The sequence below is a fragment of the Fundulus heteroclitus genome, unplaced genomic scaffold, assembly GCF_011125445.2.
Source record: "Fundulus heteroclitus isolate FHET01 unplaced genomic scaffold, MU-UCD_Fhet_4.1 scaffold_47, whole genome shotgun sequence".
In the NCBI taxonomy this organism is placed as follows: Eukaryota; Metazoa; Chordata; class Actinopteri; order Cyprinodontiformes; family Fundulidae; genus Fundulus; species Fundulus heteroclitus.
In genome coordinates, this window is record NW_023396890.1 from 2,365,971 (window position 1) to 2,388,555 (window position 22,585).

The 22,585-nt window shown below is 46.2% G+C and overlaps 1 protein-coding gene across 2 annotated transcripts; it reads left to right on the forward strand.

Annotated features, from left to right (window-relative positions):
- The first annotated feature begins 1,143 nt into the window (after positions 1-1,143).
- On the forward strand, positions 1,144-18,245 carry tex2l (testis expressed 2, like). Of its 2 annotated transcripts, XM_036132098.1 has the most exons (12): positions 1,147-1,293; positions 5,982-7,293; positions 9,621-9,821; positions 10,183-10,564; positions 11,991-12,202; positions 12,270-12,431; positions 12,508-12,607; positions 12,822-12,957; positions 14,094-14,228; positions 15,325-15,534; positions 17,664-17,784; positions 17,863-18,245. In XM_036132098.1, the coding sequence occupies exons 2-12, from the start codon at positions 6,013-6,015 to the stop codon at positions 17,983-17,985; spliced, it is 3,063 nt and encodes a 1,020-aa protein (XP_035987991.1). In that variant the 5' UTR covers positions 1,147-1,293; positions 5,982-6,012; the 3' UTR covers positions 17,986-18,245. The 2 variants fall into 2 exon arrangements, with proteins under 2 accessions (XP_035987990.1, XP_035987991.1); XM_036132097.1 differs by lacking the exons at positions 15,325-15,534; positions 17,664-17,784; positions 17,863-18,245 and having other exon boundaries at positions 1,144-1,293; positions 11,991-12,178; positions 14,094-14,685.
- Positions 18,246-22,585: the final 4,340 nt, after the last annotated feature.

The following is a 22,585-nucleotide window of genomic DNA, read 5'->3' on the forward strand; positions in this document are numbered from 1 at the left end:
GGAATCAGGCCAGTTCATTCATTTTCTCCCCTTCAACACAACGCTGGCTTCCTGACACTCATGGAGGCTCAGAAGTTTTCATACCCCTTGAACAGTTTTCAAAGTTTTATTAAAGCCACAAAGTGTGAGGAGGCTCTAGTCAAAGAAGTGGTCAGCCTAGTGCAGAGGTCTGGTGTTCAGAAACCTTTAGATCCGTTCCTGATCCAACACACCTGAACCAAAAGGACCTCGTTAGAATGTAGTCAGGTTCTCAAGAGTCCTGCTATCACCTGATTATTTGACTCAGGTGTGATGAAGCAGAGACACCGATAAAGGGTGCAGGACACCAGACCTCCAGGACTGGACCCTGATGAAGAGGAACCTGCAGAGATCCACGGTCTGTTGACGGGACAGAACTCCACATCTGGCCTCTGTGTGGCAAGAAGAAGCCATCACTGAGAAGATCTGATTCCCTCATGCTGTACGGAGGCTTTTATTCAGCAGGAGCAGGAAGCAGGTCAGAGCTGATGGAAGATGGATGGAGATAAATCAGGACCATCCTGCAGGAGACCTGAGACTGAGGTGGAGGTTCTCCTTCCAGCAGGAGAACCAGCCTGAACATGCAGGGTTAAAATGGCCTAGTCAAAGTCCAGACCTGAACCTGAGCCTGTAGCACCGTAGCTCCTGTGAATCTGAGCTGTTTCACAGCGATGGACGAGCAGAAATCAGAACCTGTAGACCTCTAGACGTCCAAGGCTGGTAGAGAACCACCAGAACCACCTGCAGCCGGACCTGCAGTGGTTCTGCAAAGTGTTCGCTCAGCGCTGCTGAATAAAAATTAACACAACATTCTGGATATCATTTATAAAAACGATTAAAAACATGCATCATTTTCCCAATTATCAGGACTTTGTGTCAGTCTGTCACATAAAATCCCAACAGAACACAAATTAGAAGATGAGAAAACGTGAAAAGTTGCTTTTGGGCTTGAATCCCTGAATGAGTCTCAGCGCCTCGTTGAGCCTGAAGGCTGCAGCAAACGGTGGAGTTATGGGAGCTGAGCAGGACGTGTCCCCCGTGGAGACCAGCATCCGTCTGACTGGGCGGCTGCAGCTGTAATCTGGATTATCGCGCAGCGCGTCACACATCTGGCTCCGGGCTGCGCCTCAACTGGAGGCGAGAACGACAGAGAGAGGAGAGATGGAGGGAGGGATGCTGCTCTCCTCCTCGCTCTCCAGCCGCTCAAACCAAGCAGGAGGCATCAGCGTCCGCCACGCAGCTTTCCTCACCTTTCCACTGACAGAACATCTTTGGGTGAGTAAACGTCCATCATTCCTCCTCCTAAAGCGTCACCGGCGAGTTTTTAAAGGATAATTCAGCGTGGAACAGCAGGACTTTCACTCTTTATTCCTCTGCTGCGCTGATAGGAGGAATAAACCGTTACTGAGAGCCAGCAGCCATAAATTAAAACATGCGTTTTCAGTATGTTCATTTATTATTTCATCCTGAAAATATTCATTTTATTTAGAAAAAGCACAAGTGTTATTAAAGAAAACGCGACTATTTCTGTTTAGTATTTTACTAAATCTCGGTAAAACGCTGCGTAGATTAAACAGATTAAACAGTAATCAATTTATTTGATTATTAATATAAATGTTCAGTCAATCATTGACTCATTCAAATAATTAATATATTTTTGTTGCTGTATTTAAATTATGACATAAAATAATCATTAAAGGAATCCATTTTGTAATTAATTGCTCATTTATTTTGACGGTGAACCTTTTGGTCCTCAATAGCTTCACTGTCACACTTCATAATGTGATTTAATTCAATTCAGTTAATTTATGTGGCAACAATTCACAACATGCGTCATCTTAAAGCACTTTACTATAAAAGTAAAGAGTCAACAGAGTCGTGCAGCAAATTCCGGGTCAGTTACGTCCTTTCCAGTTGATCCCAGACATCAGAAGTTTATCCTCCAGGTTGGTGAGAAAGTTTCCTCTCTAAGGAAACCCAGCAGGTTGCATCAAGTCTCTCCAAGCAGCATTCACTCCTCCTGAAAGAGCGTAGAGCCACAGTGGACAGTCGTCTGCATTGCTGATGGCTTTGCAGCAATCCCTCATACTGAGCATGCATGAAGCGACAGTGGAGAGGAAAACTCCCCTTCAACAGGGAGGAGAACCTCCAGCAAAACCAGAACCAGGCTCAGTGTGGATGAAAGAAGCTCAGCCAGCAGCTCCGTCCAGGAAAGAAACGGGTCAGACAGAAAAAGCTCCTATTCTCCTCAGCTTCAGTCGCTGGGTTTTGTTTTTTATATATGATTTATTTATGATTTAATGCTTTTAATGCTGATGAAACATATTGGATCATAAAAGGCCAAGTAACGCAGCAACGGTCTCATTTACACTGATGGACCACCAGTTAATAAGAGTTGCATTGCTTCTGGTATTCATTTCTCCTCAATTAAATAAATAGAGATTATGATTTTAATCTGACAGTTTTGTTGCTAACTTTACTGTTTCTGATAAAGCAAAGGAATAACTGTCATTAGCAGAAACATGTCAGCGGATTAAACAGTTCTCTAATAATCAGATAAGGGATTTAAAACCAACAGATTAACCTCCTAATTCTGTTAGCTGGAGAGTTTCTCCATTCTGGTGGCTAAAGCAAAACCAAAACACTGCTGGCAGTTTTTCTTTATCAAGCAGCTGAATTGAATAATTTTTTACATATATGTAAAAATAAAATATGAAGGGTGAGTTTGGGTGAAAGCGAGCAGCAGCATCAGGTCGATCCTGGAGACTCCAGGATGAGATGAACGTTGGCAGAGGGCCGGTGAAGGACTGGCTAGTCACTAATAAGTGAACCGGCACAGAAACACAGCCACCAAAATACCGCTGCAGCTCATAATCCCCTGGATTAATGTTTAGGTTTTACAGTAAAATCCTGATTGAATGTTAATCTGAGATTGTTAATGTGTGATCAGAGTCCTGCTGCAGACATGAAGGCAGGCCTGACCTCAGAGTGTTATCATCATCAGACGACTGAGGAATGTCTGCACCAGCAGCCAAACTGGAAATATCATCAGCCGCTTCTGTTTTATGAGCTTATGGCACGACATGTGCAGAGATGCGTCTTTTATTTGTGTTCCATCAGCTGATGAGGGACGTCCTGCATCCATGCACAGCCAGGGCCGCCTGCCAGATGGTGGAGGAACATCTTAAAGGAACCAGCTCCCCCTTTAGAGAAGATCACAAACAGCTTTTTCTCTTTTCTTTGACAAAATGCTGATAAGGTGGTAACGTTATGGACGCTGGACGTAGACCCAGCAGCGGCCAGGAGGCAGGCACAATCCTGTCTGATGAGGAAACGAGGAAAACGTGCAGAAGCTGAGGAGGAGGAGGAAATGGACCGAGAAGAAGAGCAGAACCCAGCGAAGAGTGTCCTAGATAGAGACAACAGGAAGGAGGAGCGGCGGTCAGCAGCTGACATCGCTGCAGGGCAACAGAGGAAAAGGAAGCACAGAAATAAACGAGCCGTACAACCGGTCGCTTCTTTTCTGTTTCTGTTTTAGCTTAAAGTCAGACTAAACCTGCTGCCGTTCTCTAACACAGAGGTTAGGATTTTCGTTACCTCCCTTCCCATCATGAATGCCCAAAGGTCTGCAGAGCCGGGCTGCTGGAGGGACGGTTAGCTTTAGATTCAGGTGTAGAGAAACCGTTAACCGCAGCAAACTGAGCCTGTAGAGTCCAGATAAATGTGGTTCCTTGTTCACTTTAATTCTTCCTGTTTATGGGCTTCTTTAGATCAGTTTCCTCTGGTCTGTTTCTGATTTTGAAACCTGGCTAAGAGAAATTTGTCTTCGTCTCACAAACACCTCAGGAAAACAGGAAGTCATGGATTACAAAATAAAAGCATGTTGTCGTTCTGATCAATTGCTGCGGGTAGCAGGAAGTGTTGCAGCACAGATGCTGTATGGATATTGTTTAATATGGTGGAGTTTTCCTTTCCACTGTCGCCACGTGCTTGCTAATAATGAGGGAGCTGCAGCCGGCTGGTCAGAGTCGTGTCGGAGCTTCTGAAAGCTTCTCTATTGAGACACAAAGTACCTCCATCTTTCCCCGCTGAATGACGACCGTAGCAGATCCATCCGCCTCTCACACACGTAACGCCGCTATTGGCTCGTCAAACTAAGATGGTCACGGCTTAGACACAAAACTCAGAGCCTTAAACCAATATTTGTTACAATAATGTAATAACTGACGGCCCAAAATCAATTTTACGCAGATTAGATGATGGATCTGCAACTTTTATCCCGATAGAAAAATACATTTTCCCGATGGATGCTGTTCCACTCCAATAAAATGTGCAGCATAACCCTTTAATCTGATCCTTTCACGGTCAGAAATATTTATTTAATTTTCTAAAATGGTAAAATCCAACTTATAGCTGCAGGGCGGGATGAGGAACCATTTGGCTCAGTGCAAATAATAAAACCCTGCAGCAGTGCAGCTTCACAGCTCTACAATCAGCTTAAGACGTAAAGCCGTGGCTCGGATGTTTCTGTAAAGTGCTTCTGGCACCTTGCAGCTCGTGCTTCCTGTCGCCACGCTGCCAATATCTGGGAGTCAGACTGACCCAGACCCTCAGCTTTAGCTCCCCTCCGTCCATTCTGGACGGCAGCAGATTAATTTGACTCTACCAGCTGCTGTGGAGTCGGTTCAGATTGTGCCACACGTCGTTTTAATGCGGTTACGTAAATGTGATCAGTCAGGAGTCTGCTTTAACTGCAGACCACAGCAGTTAAAGCATTGGGTGTTTCCACCTGACCCCCAGCAGCACTCCTTTGGGCTCTGCCTGTTTCCAGTAAAGCAGAACTGCTTCCTGTGCCTAAAAGTTGCAGCAGAGTTGCTGTAAGTTGGTGGAGCTTTTTCTGATTTCTTGGAGGTTTCAGCCGCCTTCAAGCTCTACTTCCTTAAAACCTTTAAATGCAATAAACAGCGATGAGGAAGAAATGTGCTGCAGGTTCCTGGACAGAGACGACCGACTTAAATCCTGCAGAAAACAAAGACTAGCCCGTCGCTAACCGTTCTGTCTGTTACGGCTCTTAAATCAGAGCGGATTGGACGACAGCCGGTTTATTGGTGCAGCTATTGACCAATCAGTGGAAGTCTTCAATTTCAGTGTTTAAAAGAAAATAAATCAGTTGGTACTTACAGTGCCTTGCTAAACTATTCACACCCCTTTATCACCTTACAGACAAAGGAACCTCTGTATATTTCATTGAGGTTTCATGAGCCAGAACCAGAACTCTGTAGAACCTCCTTTTAATGCAGGTCCAGCAGCACGTCTGACATTTTCTGCTCATCCATCCAAATGAATGTCAGCCAGTATAATTTCCAAAGTGTTGCCACAGGTTCTCAGTTGGATTCAGGCTTGGACTTTGACTAGGCCATTCTAACATGAATCTGCCCTGATCTAAACATCTCAGGCTGGTTCTCCTGCTGGTTCTCCAGGGATGGTCCTGATTTAATGATGCTGGACAAACGATTTCTTAATACGCCATCAGAGTGAGACGCTACTGAGGTGAAAACTGATGGATTTGGAACAATACTGTAATCCAAGCTATTCTTGTAACGGCTGTGTTTAAATAAAGCTTTTCATGAGACTCCTGCTCAGCTGTTCCAGCCATGAAAGTGAAAATCAGTGAGATCCAAGGATGTGCTGCCCTAGTTTACTCAGCGTTCCACACAGAAAGTGTCTGAGCGCCTCTAAAGCTGTCAGCATGTGGAGCGGCTGCTATGGGACTCATGCTCACTTGGCTGGGATCCTCAGATTATTGGAGAGTTTTGTGATTCTTCAAAGGCCGGCGCCACAGCTGGGACCCAACAGTGCAGTCTCCACTGATCAGACGTTTCTGTGGGAATGGAGAACAGCTATTCCTTCCTCCCTGTAATGCATCACTGCTGTAATGTTTGTCTTCTTCCTCCCTCTCACAGGCGCCCTGGCTCGGACATGTAAAGTGAAGACATGGCCGACAGAGGGACGTGCGGTGAAGGAGGAGGCGAGGACGGCACAGAGGTGGGAAGCAGATCCTCTCCTCGTGTTCTCCTGCCAACGGGCGGCTCGGTGGGCACTAAGAGGAATCTGTCCAGGGGGATTGTGATCCACCTGACTGGTACTGAAGGGGAGTGGGACAGCCTAGATGATGATGAGCTCGTTTTCTCCCTGGACCACGGCGAGGACTTCGTCTCTAAAGCTCTCCCTAAGGAACGTCTGCTTTCTGCAGAAGACGAGAAAGGCTTGAAGTGGCAGAACTTTTTCGTCCCTCTCTCTCCGTCCTCCCCGGGTTCTCTGGGGAACTGCTCGGCAGCGGGCCCCAGCTTCCTCTCCCCCGCCTCCTCCTCGCCCGGCCCGCGGCCCCCGCCGTGCCTCGTCAAGTCGCTGTCAACCGAGCTCGAGCCGAAGGAGGGTTCTACTCTCAGACCCAAGCCCTTCCTCAACCTGGTGAAGTCCATCTCCACAGAGCTGTCCCGCTCTGAACCCGAGGTGTCGCAGTCCAGATCAGACTCCCGCCTCAACCTCCACCTGTGGAAGCAGCTGACCCGCACCGGGGGGGACTCCCGCACCGCCCCGCCCTCCCCCAGCACGCTCTCCCCCAGCGCCGAAGGCTTGAAGGGGGGCTTCTTCAAGATGGAGCTGGAGGACACCAAGAGGAAGCTCTCTGAGGCCATGCACGAGCCTCTGAGCAGCATGCTGAGTAAGATCATGGGGGAGGAAGGCGGCGGCAGCCCCAAACACCACAGCAGGGCCACGGCGGCTCCTCAGAGCGGCTGCAGGAGTCTGGGGAGGGACGGCAGCACAGACACCGTCTTCTCAGATTCTCCTGTGAGGAGAGCAGACGCTGAAGTTCTTCCAGTCTTTGAATGGCCTTCAAGAGTTCAGCGTGGCCTGTGTCCTGTGCATCACCCAGAGGAGGAGCTGGAGATATGCTCTGATGGTGACACCATGCAGGTGTTTGCTGTAGAAACCCTCAGACGGACAAAGACCGCTACGTCCTGCCGTGTTCCTCAGCCGCCGCCTCCTCTGCCTCAGACGGCTTTGTTGTGTGTGGCGCTGCTAGCTTACGGCTATTTCACCCTTCCTCTCAGTCCGTACCTCGCCGGCCTTGCTTTGGGACTGGCTCTGGGCTTTTTGCTCGGCCTCTTCCTCATTCGCATTGGTTCCTGCGGTTCTGATCGCCGGCCGTCTGCTCACAGACCAGCGGGAAACGCAGACGGCTTCATCGGCGCGGCGCCGGACAGCCTTAAGGTAGGCGACGGCATCAGGAAGCTCCGCCTCCTCAGGGCTCCACGTCCTGCTCATTCATTCTCAGCCTGGTTCACATAGAGCTGGACCATAGAGATAAAAAACATATCGATAAAATAGAAAACATATCGATAGAATAGAAATCATATCGATATCGATAATTATCAACAAATTTAAAGCATATATAAGTGCAGCCCTGGACATTTAATGCTGCTGCTTAGCGACTTCTTTTTAGATACAGACACAAAGACTGAATTCAAACTCAAACCTTTATTCAACCGACTTTTTACCTAAACTGAAAGTTTTTAAAAAAGAAAAAAGAACACATGCTCTCTGAACTCTCTGAAGGGGGCGGAGCTTGGTTCCTGGGTCTGCGCTGTGATTGGTTAGGAGGATGTAATGATGTAATATTAATTATGATTATAAAATGATAGGCTAGAATGTAAAAAGAAGGAAAACTGTTATTCTATTGAACTTTTTATTGACCCTTTTTTTTTCTATCATCCATATATATGGTTACTGAATTATCGTCCAGCTCTATTTCAGACGGTGTATTAATTCGGCCATCACCAGATATTAAATCTGCTCCAATGTTCACCTGATTTTCTTTTCTGAGCAGAAATCTGCAGTTTTCCTGTAAAGCAGCAGTTTCTCCACCTGCCGTTGCGCTGTGAGTGGGGGGGGGGGGGGGGGGGGCTGCGTTCACAGCAGTGATAGACGCTGCTAACAGCCAATCACAGCCAGACATTCCTCCTGGCTCTGATTGGCTGTTTCTGACCGGGAGTGATGGATTTCTGCCAATAGCAGCAGCCATACTGGAATATTTTACTGTCAGGACATAGAGACAGTTTTAACAAATATTTAGAAAATAAATATCTAAAAGTTACCTGATGAAGCTTTAAGAAAATAGAGCAGATCTATTATTCAGTCATTCTGCTCCTCTTTTCACAGCTCTGATGTTTGGCTTCATACAGTCATGTTGAATCGTGTTAAATTTGGTGTCTTTGTTGATAAAGCCTTAAAACTGGATGCTTTCCTGGGTAACTGGCTATAAAACATAATCATCATCTTTGATTGAGGTTGGGGTCAGGATATAGGGAAGGATCTTCCAGAAGCTTAATGATTTTCCTCTTTATCTATTCGACGGTGAAGGCATGTTTAGGATCAATGTCTGTCTGACCATTTCATTACTTCCAGGTTTTTAACACCAGAGCAAAACCGACTCCTTCAGATAAAATCAAATCATTCAGGATGTTCAGGAGAAAGGACAGAGTTATTATCCTGCAGCTTTTAGATGCACACACCTCCATCAGATGAATGTCTCGGTGCCGGTTCTCTGCAGAGCTGAAGCTCAATGAGGGAATCCAGCGATCTGGTTCAGGTGTGTAGGAGCAGGGATGCACCCAAAAGCTGCAGGTCCAAAGCTCAGAGGACCGGAGGTCAGGGACTAGCTAGGACGCTAGTTTCACAAACCTGGACTGCTTCTTATTTATTAAAATGTTTTAGCCCAGCTCTCTCAGTACCGACACCAGAGGACTGGGATCAGCGCTGGACTCAGACAGAAAGAAATGTGAAAACGTCTTTTAGTTTCTAAACGTTCTGCAGCCAAAGCAGCAGAAAGCTTCTATGGATTTCTCCTGATTTGTTCTCAAAGGAGGCCGTCGAGTCGCTTCAGTGACTCCGTCTGTTTTCTGCACAAATTAAAGCTTTATTAAAGGAGCTTAACTCCAGAACACGAGCAGCCCCGGGTCCAATTAACACCGTCAGGTCCACATTCAGCAGAGAGCCGACGCTGTCAGCAGCTCCCTGTGGGATGAAGACGGTGAAAAACCAGCTCCACTGTCAGGGTTTGGAGATAATTCCTCTGACTGAGAGGAGAAAGGAGGGTTTTATTTTTCACCAGCTTTTATACGGAGGTGAAACATTTATCTGGGTGGGATGGGTTGATTTATTCAGGGTTTGATGCCTCTATGGTAGAATAAAGTTCATTAGAGCAAAACAGAACGATGAACCTGAGGCTGACACGTCTTCATAAACTGCTACAGATTTACATCAGCTGTTCTCATTTATTACCTAAAGTCAACAGAATGACATCAACTTGAGACGCCGGCTGCTCGGTCAGCTGCACGTTGAACACACACTCAATGAGCAAATTCTTCAGGATTAAATAATATTTATCATCTTCCAGCTCAGATACTGCAGACTCCAGGTTCAGGTTGTTATAATGAAACAAATCTTTGTATTTATGTAAATGGCCTGACTGCAAATATCACTGCATGCTTTGCCAAACCAGAAATGTTTCTCCTTTTAATGTTCTCTGACATCTTCAGGGCTGGATGAATGAAATCCATGATTATGACCCAGAAACCTGCCATCCAGCTCTGACTCAGTCCGTCTTCGCCACCCTGGAGGGCTCCTGTCTCCGCCTGGACTCCCCACGCACCAACATCAGCCGGAGGGCCACGCATGACGAGAGGCTCCAGGAGACCGCCTTCATAAAGTCCCGCTGCTTTCAGCTGGCAAAGAGCAAAGTATGACGAGCCCAAGACATTTTAAACACGCAGCTTTATGGTGCATTTCACTCCTGACTGGAAATGTCATCTTTATGGAGCATGAACCAAAAATTCAGTTTATTGAGAGTCAGGAGTCATTAATGTGTCAGAAATCTCCTCTAACAGCGGCGATCAGCAATGAAATGGAGACATTTAGCGTGGCAGAGGTTACTCCATATAAATTTATTAATGCATGTGATTTTGAATAATTAATGCAAGGATCTAAGAGGATCATTAGCCTTAAAGTTCAAGCAGAAGGTCACAGAAACTCTAGTGAGGTAAAGGTTAATTGGCCCTTAAAGATGCTGCAGTATAACCCGTTCCTCATTGTTCTCTGCAGGTCTTCCTGCTGCCGCCTGCGTTGGCTCGGAAGAGAGTCTGGAACCCCAAATATCCCATCTGCATCCAGCTGCATGCCGGAGGCGGAGCCTCTCCAGGTGAGGAAGACGCAGAGCAGGTGGAGAAGGCTGCAGCTGACCGAGCAGCTGACCGAGCAGCAGCTGACCGAGCAGCAGCTGACCGAGCAGCAGCTGACCGAGCAGCAGCTGACCGAGCAGCCCCCATAAGGCCAGCCAGCACAGCTCCAGTCAGACTCTTCCTCTTTGGACGGACCGGACGGGAGAAAGAGGAGTGGTTCCATCATCTCCTGCTGGCATCCAAGGACGGCGAGGCGGAGAAGGAGCGGGACGAGCAGAGACCCGGCAGATGTTTGACCAGAGCGGGTACGAGAAGTGCTTTTATTTGTTTTATTTGTTGAGAAATCCTCCCTAAAGTACCTCTGCTGAGGCTCAGAAGCCTGAGAGCCTGAGAAGCTTCTGACTTTCTGATGAGGAGTCCTTGTGGCTAGAGCAGGGCACTTACCTCCTGGCAAGGCTGCAGGTTCCCTGGTTTGAATCCCACAGAGCCTTGTCCCCTTCTATGGGTTGGTGCTGGTTGATGGAGTCTGTGTGAATGACTCCACTCTGTCACCAATAAGTCATGTTAGTCAGAGGCGTTTGCTGCAGGCTCTGTGGCGCCGTGGCCTGACAGAGATCCCTCCTCCGTTATCCATCAGAGAATCGTCTGTTTCTGACGGATGACGGAGTGAAACACGTCGTTTTCTGAAATCCACACAGGCCAGACTGGAAGTCACAGGAGGTGTAAAGGGAATATTGAATATTTGGACCATATTCCATATATATATAGTGGCTTCATGCATGCTCAGTATGAGGGATTGCTGCAAAGCCATCAACAATGCAGACGACTGTCCACTGTGGCTCTACGCTCTTTCAGGAGGAGTGAATGCTGCTTGGAGAGACTTGATGCAACCTGCTGGGTTTCCTTAGAGAGGAAACTTTCTCACCAACCTGGAGGATCTAATGGAGATGACGTGATGTGAATTGATGCTATAGAAAATAAATTGAATTTAATTCTATTATATTTCAAAATAAAGGGAGGGGGCGGGGCGGGGCCACACGGCAATAGATGAGGAAGCATGAAAAGTCCCGTAGTTTGACGCCGGCTTCAGTCCCAGAATGCTCCCTGAGGGACGGGATTGATGCAGAGCACACATTAAACTGGAATATATGTATAACGATGATGAATATTATCATAAATACTTGACATACCTTTACGTCCCTCCCTGGTCTTTGACTTTAATTCAAGGTAACTGGGTTTGTGTCCTGGTTGCCAGGTCTGGCCAAATGGAGGCACATTTAAAAGCCGGTTACCTGGAGGGCGTGTGAGCCGCAGCATTGGTCCTTAATGCAGGTAACAGGAGGTTTAGATGCTGTGGCTGAATAAATTTAATTCATCACGGCTTCCTGTTGCTGATGCGAGGAGCGGCCATGTTTAAAATTTAAATGAGAGCATTTAATGGGAGTCATTAATTATGGGAGTGCCGTTAATTATGTAGTAACTGCAGTCATTCGTGTGAAATGGTGCTGTAGTTAAATATGCATTTATTGTGAGGCATTTATCACATCTTTTCAGTAAGCATGGAGGCTTTGGTTCCCTGACCGGACCCTGAGCTCCTCTTCCCTCTCATCCGGACAGAATCAGTTTATAGAACAAAGACGAGTCTCCTTCATAGACGGCTTCCTGTGATAGTTTTATTCTCTGCATGGCTCCTTCAGAGGAACGATCCTCTAACACCTGTGCGTCCTGCAGACGATCCAGCTCCCAGCATCCATGGCCCAGGCAGCTCCAGCAGGGCGGGCAGCAGCGACGGCGACGCCCCGTCCTCACCTGCAGCCTCCAGGCCGCCGTCTGAGCTCGACTACCTCGGCTACATGGATCGGCTGCTGGCTGCAGATGAGGCCACCCCCCTGCCCAGTCCGCCGGCCGGCAGCGCAGAGGCAAGCCCCGCCCTGACGGCAGACGTAGGTGAATCTGCAGGTGAGATACGGCGAGTCTCCGTCAGTCTGAGCCAGACTCTGCCTCTTTCAGAGCGTCTCTCGCTGCACCTGCGATCAGGTGAAGCCCCCAGACGTCAGCCAGACCGCCTGGGCCAACGCCTTCATCGGCCGAGTCCTCTGGGACTTCCTGCGAGAGAAGCACTGGGCCGACGCCGTCTCCCACAAGATCCAGAAGAAGCTGAGCAGGATCAGAGTGAGCGCTCTCAGTCCCAGACAGGTGAAGCGTGGATAGGCTCCGCCCCCAACGCTGACACCTGCTGTTTCTGCAGCTGCCGTACTTCATGAACGAGCTGACGCTGACGGAGCTGGACATGGGCCGCTCTGTGCCGCAGATCCTGGCCGTCTCCAGACCGCAGGTCAACCACAGAGGTCAGCACCCCCCCCCCACCCCCCACCCCACACCCCCACCACCCCGGTAGGTCCTGACAGAGAGAAGCCTGATGTCACAGAGTCAGGTCATGTGATCCTACCAGAATATCTGTTACCAGCTCCTCCTCTTTACCCCATCATCATCTAAGAGGCTGGGCCCTGCTGTTCACCTGCCCCCCCCCCTTTCCTCCTACCCCCCCCCCTACCCCTCCAGGCCTGTGGGTGGAGCTGCAGCTGCTCTACACTGGTAACCTGCAGATGACTCTACAGACCAAGTTCAACCTGTCCAAGCTGGGCAAAGAGGCCAATCAGGACGCAGCGCACTGCTTTACGGAGACGGGAGGCCCAAGGTCAGCACTGACACACACACACACACACACACACACACACACACACACACACACACACACACACACACACACACACACACACACACACACACACACACACACACACACACAGTAACACAGACACACACACTGACACACAAAAGGGAACTAAAAGTAGGTAAAATCCTCTTGAAATTTGTGTATTTTTCCTTGATCTGAGCAGCTAAATAATATTATCTGCCAATGAAATGAGATTTTTACACTTAAAACGAGAACAATTCATCTCCATCATCTTATTTCAAGTGCAGGATGTCTAATTATTTTATTTTAGGGGTAGAAATTATCGTTCCATTGGCAGATAGTGTTGTTTAGCTGCTCAAATCAAGTCAAAATATACATATTTTAAGAAAATTTGACTTACTTTTAGTTCCCTTTTTGTAGAGCACAGTAACACACACACACTGGAAAACTGGAAAAGTTAAATGAAATAATTCTGCAATGGTTCTTTAATCTGGTTTGGATTAATTCTGGATTAATTCTGGATTAATTCTGGATTTTCTTCCCTTTTTTGCTCATCCTAAGTGGTGCTGATGTTCCAGGAGCATCTTTGAACTTGACTTGTTCTGTCATCTTCTTGCTGATGGTGACTGAATAAATGTTTGACACCTCCTGTGGACCCTGGGGAAGACCTGAAGATCAGAGCGGTAGATGAACATCGGCTGACCAGGTGTCCACATAACGAGGTGTTGATGTGACGAACCTTTGGCCAAGGAGAGGAGGAACGCCTCCATCCTCCCTCAGCTCAAAGGGAGGAGGGATTAGCAGGATGGCAGCTTCTCATGAACCTGCTGGGACACCAGAGCCACCGTTCCCATGCAGAGAGAAATGAACCCCTGGTTTGGTTTGAAATCTGTAAAGTTATCAGATTATTATCAGATTATTGTTTTGCTGCAGCAGCAGGAGGATCAGGAAACCAGAGAAATTACTCCACCTCCCTCTGGTCCTGCAGAGCCCTTCCTGCTGGCCTGGCTGTCAGAGACCAGCAGCAGTGGCTCTCTGCAGGCTGTGGAAGGAGGACATATTCACTCCAGAAGCTCCACATGAACTTTGTGTCCTCCAGCTCTCCTGATCTTCTCGTGTGTGTCCTCTCCCCACAGCCGGCCCGTCCTCAGCGTGTTGGCAGACAGTGATGAAGAGTCCTCCAGTGCTGCTTCGTCTGATGAAGAGGAGCTCCTGCTCTCTGAGCCCCACTCTTCAGCCGGGGAGAAAAGCTCAGCATCAGCAGCTGACGGGTAAAAACTGCTTCATCCAGAACCTGCAACCCAAACCCACTCATGTCTTCACATTTAGTTACGTTAAAACCAGAAACTTTAGGTTCTAGGTGGTGAGGCAGAGTGGAACCTGTGGTTCACCCAGAACCATCTGCAGGTCCTTTAGATGTTTGTCTCCACCAGCCTTAAACATCTACAGACTGACTTCTTCTTTGCATACAGCTCAACCCAGTCGGATTGGAGGAACTGGACTTTGACTAGGCCAGTCTAACCCATGAACCCCATAATACCTCAGGCTGCAGGTTCAGGCTGGTTCTCCTGCTGGAAGGAGAACCTCCACCTCAGTCTCTAACAGGTTCTAGGATGGTCCTGGTTTATCTCCATCCATCGCCCACCAGCTCTGACCTGCTTCCCTGTTATTGCTGGAGGAAACTTCCCCACAGCACCATGCTGCCACCACCGTGTCTCCCCGTGGGACCAGACAAGGTGGTGGCACGCCTTCTTCTGGCTTTCTTTCAATGATTACTTCCTGCTTCCCACGCTTCCATACAGCCCAGATGGAGATTATTCTTCTGTTGGCAGATTCTCCCACCTGAGCTGTGGCTCTCTGCAGCTCCCCCAGAGTTCCCATGGACCTCTATGCTGCTCTGCTTAGTCACCCCGGGTGTCGGGTTAGCTCCATGTGGGAAGTTATTCAGATAACTTTATTTAGAGGATTCAGAGTGAAAGGAGACTGAATGCTGATTTCTGCCCATTTCTCAGCTTTTTATTTATTAAAAATGTTAAAAACCACAAAGCTCTCCCTGCTACTGCACATCTACGCAGCGCATAGCACATAACATCCCAGCTATTAAAGGTTAAAATGTGGAAATGCTCTGTACTCTCAAAGGAATGTTTTGGAGCGAGCGTCTGAGAAAATAGCATAAAGGGTAAAATGGCGTGTTAAATTGCAACAGAAGCGTGATTTGTTCTGTTTAATGAGCGCTGCTGACATCACAGTCCAGATGGTTGTGGATCTCAGTCACGGATCAGACTTCAGCGTCTGAGCGCTGAGGTCTGCTGCCAAGAAGCAGGATGACTAAAGCTCTCCTCCTCCTCTAATCCTCTGCTCTGACAGGCCCGGCGGAGGAAAGACCGGCAGGAAGATTTTGAGATTTGTGGACAAAATCGCTAAATCCAAGTGCTTCCAGCGCGCCGCGGAGAGCGAGTTCATCAAGAAGAAGTTTGAGGAGATGTCCAACACCCCCCTGCTGCTGTCTGTGGAGGTCAGAGAGCTGTCTGGGACCCTGGTGGTGAACATCCCAGCGCCCCCTACTGACAGGATATGGTATGAACTGAGACACTGAGCAACACGGAGAGGATTTCAATCCCAAACCTGATCAGCCTTAAAATAAACCAGCAACTGAATTAAGGGAGGGATTATTTTCAGATGCAAAAGGCTTTGTGGTTTTCACACATTTACAGACGTAATCACAGCCTGATTTACATAAAGAGAATAAAAAGTAAGAGGAAGAACTGAAGCAGATATTGTTGCTTTAGGAAGTGAAAAACGTTTCTGTCACAGGAGGAGCCGACATTACTGAGATAGCCAGGAGGTTCTGGTGAGGTTCTGGTGGGAGGTTCTGGTGAGGTTCTGGTGGGAGGTTGTAGGCAACTAATGTCTCTGTAAACCCAGATCAGTTGGGTTTAGAACGGCTCAGGACCAAAGTGGACCGTTACCGTCCTAAAACTACTCCGGCCTCAAAAGCTTTGCAACATTTTCTGAATATTTAAAGCATCGTCTGGTTTGCCTTAGCAGCTCATTTACTCAGAAAGAGGTGAATACTCACAGAACATGAAGCCTGAAGGCGGCGCGCCACCAAAGGTCTTCCTGTGTGAAACGTTCAATTCAATTCAATTCAATTCAATTCAATTCAATTTTTATTTATATAGCGCCAAATCATGAAACATGTCATCTCAAGGCACTTTACAAAGTCAAGTTAAATCATATTATACAGATTGGGTCAGATTATACAGATTGGTCAAAAATGTCCTATATAAGGAAACCAGTTGATTGCATCAAAGTCCCGACAAGCAGCAGTCACTCCTGGGGAACCGTAGAGCCACAGGAAGAGTCATCTGCATTGTACATGGCTTTGCTGCAATCCCTCATACTGAGCAAGCATGAAGCGACAGTGGGAAGAAAAACCACCCATTAACGGGAAAAAAAACCTCCGGCAGAACCGGGCTCAGTATGAACGGTCATCTGCCTCGACCGACTGGGGTTACAGAAGACAGAACAGAGACACAACAAGAGAAACAAAAAAGCACAGAAGCACACATTGATCTAGTAATCTGTTCTATATTAGATGGTAGTAGCGGGTGAGCCGTCTTCTCTGGATGATGTCACAGTTAACAGAACGCCAGACCAGGTGTACCTACTATGAAGAGAAAAGAGAGAGAACAGAAAGTTAAAGCAGAAATGACAACACATAATGCATAATTGAAGAACAGTAGAACTCAATATAGTGAGAAAATTAGATCCTAATATACTCCAGTAACCTAAGCCTATAGCAGTAAAACTATAAAGGTAGCTGAGAGTAACATGAGTCACTAGTTATAATTTTTGTCAAAAAGAAAAGTTTTAAGCCTAGTCTTAAAAGTAGACAGGGTGTCTGCCTCACGGACCAAAACTGGGAGTTGGTTCCACAGAAGAGGAGCCTGATAGCTAAAGGATCTGCCTCCCATTCTACTTTTAGAGACTCTAGGAACCACCAGCAGACCTGCGGTCTGAGAGCGAAGTGCTCTGTTAGGAACATACGGGGTAATCAGAGCTCTGATATATGATGGAGCTTGATTATTAAGGGCTTTATACGTTAGAAGAAGAATTTTAAATTCTATTCTTGATTTAACAGGAAGAAACGTTCTGAGGCCAGAAACCGTCTGACATGAAGGCAGAACAACAAAAACATTAAAGCGCTTTAATAAAGATAGTTTTATTCTTCCTCATGGCTCTGATCGGTCGTCTCTATGCCTCTACGTCTTATTCTGTTGTCAGCACCGATGATGAGTAGCCGTTAGCTTGATTATCTCGTCAGAACATCGCTCTAATTGTCCCGGGGTGCCTCTGAACCCATTCTGCTGCAGGAACCGCGGGTTTATCCTCCTAAAAACTGTTCTGATCCATGATCTGAAGGTGGGACCCACCCAGAACCACCAGGTTGTTTCATTGTTCAGGCTGATCTCTGCTCTTTAAACGGACCGGGACATTTTATCCTGTCTCTGATGTTAAGTCATCCCGTGACACTGAACAGGATGTTTGTCCTCATTAATGAATCTGTTGGATCCTGCCGGTCGGTCTGCATGATTTTTTCAGACAGTGTCGACACTGATTTCCTCATTCAGCCATATTTCAGTTACGGTTCGGGACGTTTGGACTGATCCAAACTAACTGAGATTTTCCTGTTTGCTCTGCAGGTACAGCTTCTGCGTGCCGCCCAAACTGGATCTGCACGTCTGTCCCAAGCTGGGGGAGCGAGAGGTGACCTTCTGCCACGTGACTGAGTGGATCGAGAAGAAGCTGCAGGATGAGTTCCAGGTAGTAAAACCTTCAGCTCGTCTTTTACTCTCAGAGCAAATTCTCCTCCTCTCTTAGCTTCCTGTTTTTCTTGCTCAGAGAGTTTTTGTGCTGCCAAACATGGACGACATCTACTTACCCCTGATGCATTCTGGGATGGACTACCTGCACGCCTGCAAGTCCCAGAGCTCCTCCTCGGAGTCCGTAGAGAACCGGACCTGAAACGGGTCGGGACTAACTCCAGTGCCTGACCGTGAAACAGAAGCTCGGCTAAATGGTCGTAATGACCCTCGGGTCTGAACCAGGACCTGCTAAAGTTCTGGTTCTCTGGAAACTAACTGGAAGGAAAAGAACCGGTCTAAGTTTACATGTGAATAATCCCTGTGAGATTCTATTTATCTACTGATCTATTCAATATAACCCAGAACTGTTTTTAAGATGTGATGCATTCATAAAAAACAAATAAAGTTGTTTTATTAATATGTGGAAATTTATTCTCCTGGTTCAGAGTCACATGACGGCTCTTAAAACGCATTCCAGCCTGACGGGGCGACGCTACGCTCCTTATTGGCCCTTCTAATGCTTTACATGGAGGCTTTATGTTGCTTTGGGTGAATTTAGGTGTTTGGCACCAGTCAGCACCAGTCAGGACTAGTTAGGTCCAGTTAGGACCAGTTAGGTCCAGTTAGGACCAGTTATGACCAGTCAGGTCCAGTTAGGACCAGTCAGGTCCAGTTAGGTCCAGTTAGGACCAGTTAGGACCAGTTATGACCAGTCAGGTCCAGTTAGGACCAGTCAGGTCCAGTTAGGTCCAGTTAAGACCAGTTAGGACCAGTTAGGACCAGTTAGGACCAGTCAGGACCTGTCAGGACCAGTCAGGATCAGTCAGGTCCAGTTAGGACCAGTTAGGACCAGTCAGGTCCAGTCAGGACCAGTTGGGTCCAGTCAGGATCAGTCAGGTCCAGTCAGGTCCAGTCAGGACCAGTTGGGTCCAGTTAGAACCAGTTAGAACCAGTTATGACCAATCAGGTCCAGTCAGGTCCGGTTAGGTCCATGCAAAGCGCTCCACAAAGAAATAAAGAACCCATCATGAAGGAAGTTTATAGAAAATAAAGTAAATCATGAAAAGAAAAATATAAAAAGTTTAAACATAAAGCTCAAAATAGAACCAATAAATAGTTAACAAGTGATCAAATGAATTGATGACATCATTCTTGATGATTCTGCAGCAGTTTCCTTCTGGTTCTGGGAACACGGAGTAAACGGGTCTCTGAGGAACTGAGGGGTCCACTGGTTCCCAGGCAGAAAGCAACTCTGAGATCGTTTTAGCTCCAGGAGGCGTGCAGCGCCTTAAAGTCTGATAACAGGAAACAAAATGCTGTCCTACAAGCAGGAAGCAACAACTTATTATAATGGCTCACTGACCTTTAAATATTTTAATAATTATATTTAGAACAGAGCCAATGAAGCTGAAAGAGAGTCTGATCCAGCCACTAAGTGACGCTCTGGGGACCGACCCGGTGGCTTTAGGGGACTGTGGTGGTTTAGAGGCACAGAAACAGGAAGTCGTTTGTCATCAGCATACAGCAGCTTAGATGTTACGCTCTGCAGATCTGGGCTGGAAGGAGCCTAGAGGCCCAAGAACAGAGCTCTGAGGAACCCCACATGTGATCATTCAGATAAATCATGTTAGTCCCAGTTTAATTAATCAGAATATTATGATAATCAGAGCTGATGGCCAGTAAAAGCAGGACATGTTCAGATCAATGAAGCCTTTACCTGCTAACCCTACAGGAAAACCCGACTTCCTCTTTAGAATATAAACATTTGTTACGTTAAGCAGTTTATTTAAGTTAAATCACTCTTCTTTAATAAACCTGATTTTTTATAATCTATAACGGATATTATCTTTACACAAAACAACAGTTTAACAACAAAATTAGAGATGTTTTAATTTCTATTTGGTCTGATCAGTGAAATGAACAGAAAAAGCAGCAGATGATGACGACCCTGCAGCTGAGGACCTGCAGGGAGTCTGATCTGTACGTGTGGGAGGAAGCTGAATTACTTACGCCTAACGGGTTGTGTTTGCATGAAAGTGGTGAGACATGCTGTTAATAACTGAAATATTTCCCAGTGGAAATGACAGGTAGGTTAAAACAGTCAGAATAAGCATTGGTTGTGTGATTTTTAAGAGTCACAAAGGGAAGTAGTGGACCTGAAAGGTTTGGATAAACTCTGTATGGAGACGGATCCCAGCTCATCTTCCAGATCTAATCCTGACTTTAATTCCCTCAGATCTGGAGTCTGCAGAGGCATTACAGAGCTAATTGCTATAAAAGCTTGTGTTGAATAGACATCGCATTAAAAACAGCTGAAATATGAATTCATTCCTGATAATTCCAAAAAAAAAGTAAAAAACAAAGCAGCTGGACTTGTTTTCCGTAGTTGAAGACGTTTCACTTCCTCTCCAGGAAGCTTTCTCAATTCAAAAAGTCTGGAAATCTGAGAAAGCTTCCGGGAGAGGAAGCGAAACGTCTTTAACTACGGAAAACAAGTCCAGCTGCTTTGTTTTTTTACTTTTTTTTTTGGAATGACCATGACCTGATGACTGAGAATCTTCACCAGCCATTCCTGATAAACTAAGCCGTCTTTCGCAGTGGGACAAAGAGTAACTTCATCATTTCTTTGTTTTCTCCTGTGCAGCCTCAGATCCATCCTGATTCTAGAATCTGTTCATCTCATGTTCCTAACAGGTGACATTTCATTAATGCCTTGAAGACATTTCTCCAAACATCATCCAAAGACTCTCCAAAAACACTTGCAACCACTAGGTGGCGATAAGTGTCAGGAAATTATAGAGGCGAAGAAAGAAACCCTTCAGCCTCCATGAGAGATGTTCTGTTCACGATCTGCAGGCAGGAGGATGCAGGAGTTTAGGAAATGTGACCATCTGAGCCCAGAGTCAGGTTTTCTAACATCAGCTTCACTGAGTTCTCCTTCAGATAATAGTAATAGTAATAGTAATAATAATAGTAATAATAATAGTAATAGTAATAATAATAGTAATAGTAATAATAATAGTAATAGTAATAGTAATAATAATAGTAATAATAATAGTAATAGTAATAATAATAGTAATAGTAATAATAATAGTAATAGTAATTACTACTCTCTCTTTTATCTTCATAGTAGGTACACCTGGTCTGGCGTTCTGTTAACTGTGACATCATCCAGAGAAGACGGCTCACCCGCTACTACCATCTAATGTAGAACAGATTACTAGATCAATGTGTGCTTCTGTGCTTTTTTGTCTCTCTTGTTGTGTCTCTGTTCTGTCTTCTGTAACCCCAGTCGGTCGAGGCAGATGACCGTTCATACTGAGCCCGGTTCTGTTGGAGGTTTTCCTTCCCGTTAATGGGTGGTTTTTCTTCCCACTGTCGCTTCATGCTTGCTCAGTATGAGGGATTGCAGCAAAGCCATGTACAATGCAGACGACTCTCCCTGTGGCTCTACGGTTCCCCAGGAGTGAATGCTGCTTGTCGGGACTTTGATGCAATCAACTGGTTTCCTTATATAGGACATTTTTGACCAATCTGTATAATCTGACCCAATCTGTATAATATGATTGAACTTGACTTTGTAAAGTGCCTTGAGATGACATGTTTCATGATTTGGCGCTATATAAATAAAATTGAATTGAATTGAATTGAATTAATAGTAATAGTAATAATAATAGTAATAGTAATAGTAATAGTAATAGTAATAATAATAGTAATAGTAATAGTAATAATAATAGTAATAGTAATAGTAATAATAATAGTAATAGTAATTATAATAGTAATAGTAGTAGTAATAGTAATAGTAATAGTAATAATATTAGTAATAGTAAGATACGCAGAGCTGCTGGTTTCTGTTAGGCAGACTTCAGACCAGCTGTGCTTGTGTCTGAATAGCAGTTAGAAAGGCTCCAGCTGCATGAATCCATGAAACTTAAACCTATTCTCAGTTTAAAGCCAACTCATCATCATCATCAGCACCATGTTGATTCCCATCAGAACAGCTGTAACACCTACGCTGTGGAGAACATCTGCGTTGAAACCCCAAAGAGTGGCCAACCCCAGGCCTGTTAGCGGTTACCATAGCGACCGGTTAGCAGCTGCCTGCTAGCAGGATAACAGCTGAACCTGCTGCGTTTGACCGCTTTAGTTTTATTTTTAATAGGCGTATTTCCCTAAATGTTGGTAACATTTTGCATTCGCTGCTCTCCCTGCATGGCCAGCTGCAGCATCTAAACACGTGTAACCCTCACCTTTCTACCTCACTATGCAACGTTAGCATAATATTCATTATACTTTTAATTTGGCCTTTCTGATAAAGCTCATGCTCTGTTGCCTTAGAACTAACTTTAGATTAGATTAATTTTCATTGCTAAAAATTGTCTGTAACTCTGTTTTTGCCATCAAATTTCCCCATTATGACAATAAAAGAATTTCCTATCATATCTTATCTTACCTAAACCTAACCTGTCTGTGCATATTTTCAGTTTTCCGGGTCATCAACAGCAAACAGGCTTGAACTTCAGGTAAAAACACTTTTGCTCAGTTTTCACCTGTTTGTACGCCTTTCCACCTGTGCACACCTGACCCTAACAGCGGTGGCTGCTTGTGCTGCTCTGTGACGGCTACAAAGATGGCGGTGACCCTCCTGCCAGCGCGCGGTCAGGCGAGGACAGAATGGACGCGCTTCAGCGACAGCGGCGCTGAGAAACGGAGGCTCTCTGTGCATCAAGGCTGAATATTTCCTGAAGTTTCTCTTCAGT

Excerpts from the sequence above, each read along its gene's own strand:
- tex2l (XM_036132098.1), top strand. The coding sequence starts at position 6,013 with ATGGCCGACAGAGGGACGTGCGGTGAAGGAGGAGGCGAGGACGGCACA. Across the intron at positions 10,565-11,990 it reads CAGATGTTTGACCAGAGCGG|ACGATCCAGCTCCCAGCATC; the intron begins GTACGAGAAGTG and ends TGCGTCCTGCAG. Across the intron at positions 17,785-17,862 it reads AGCTGCAGGATGAGTTCCAG|AGAGTTTTTGTGCTGCCAAA; the intron begins GTAGTAAAACCT and ends TTTCTTGCTCAG.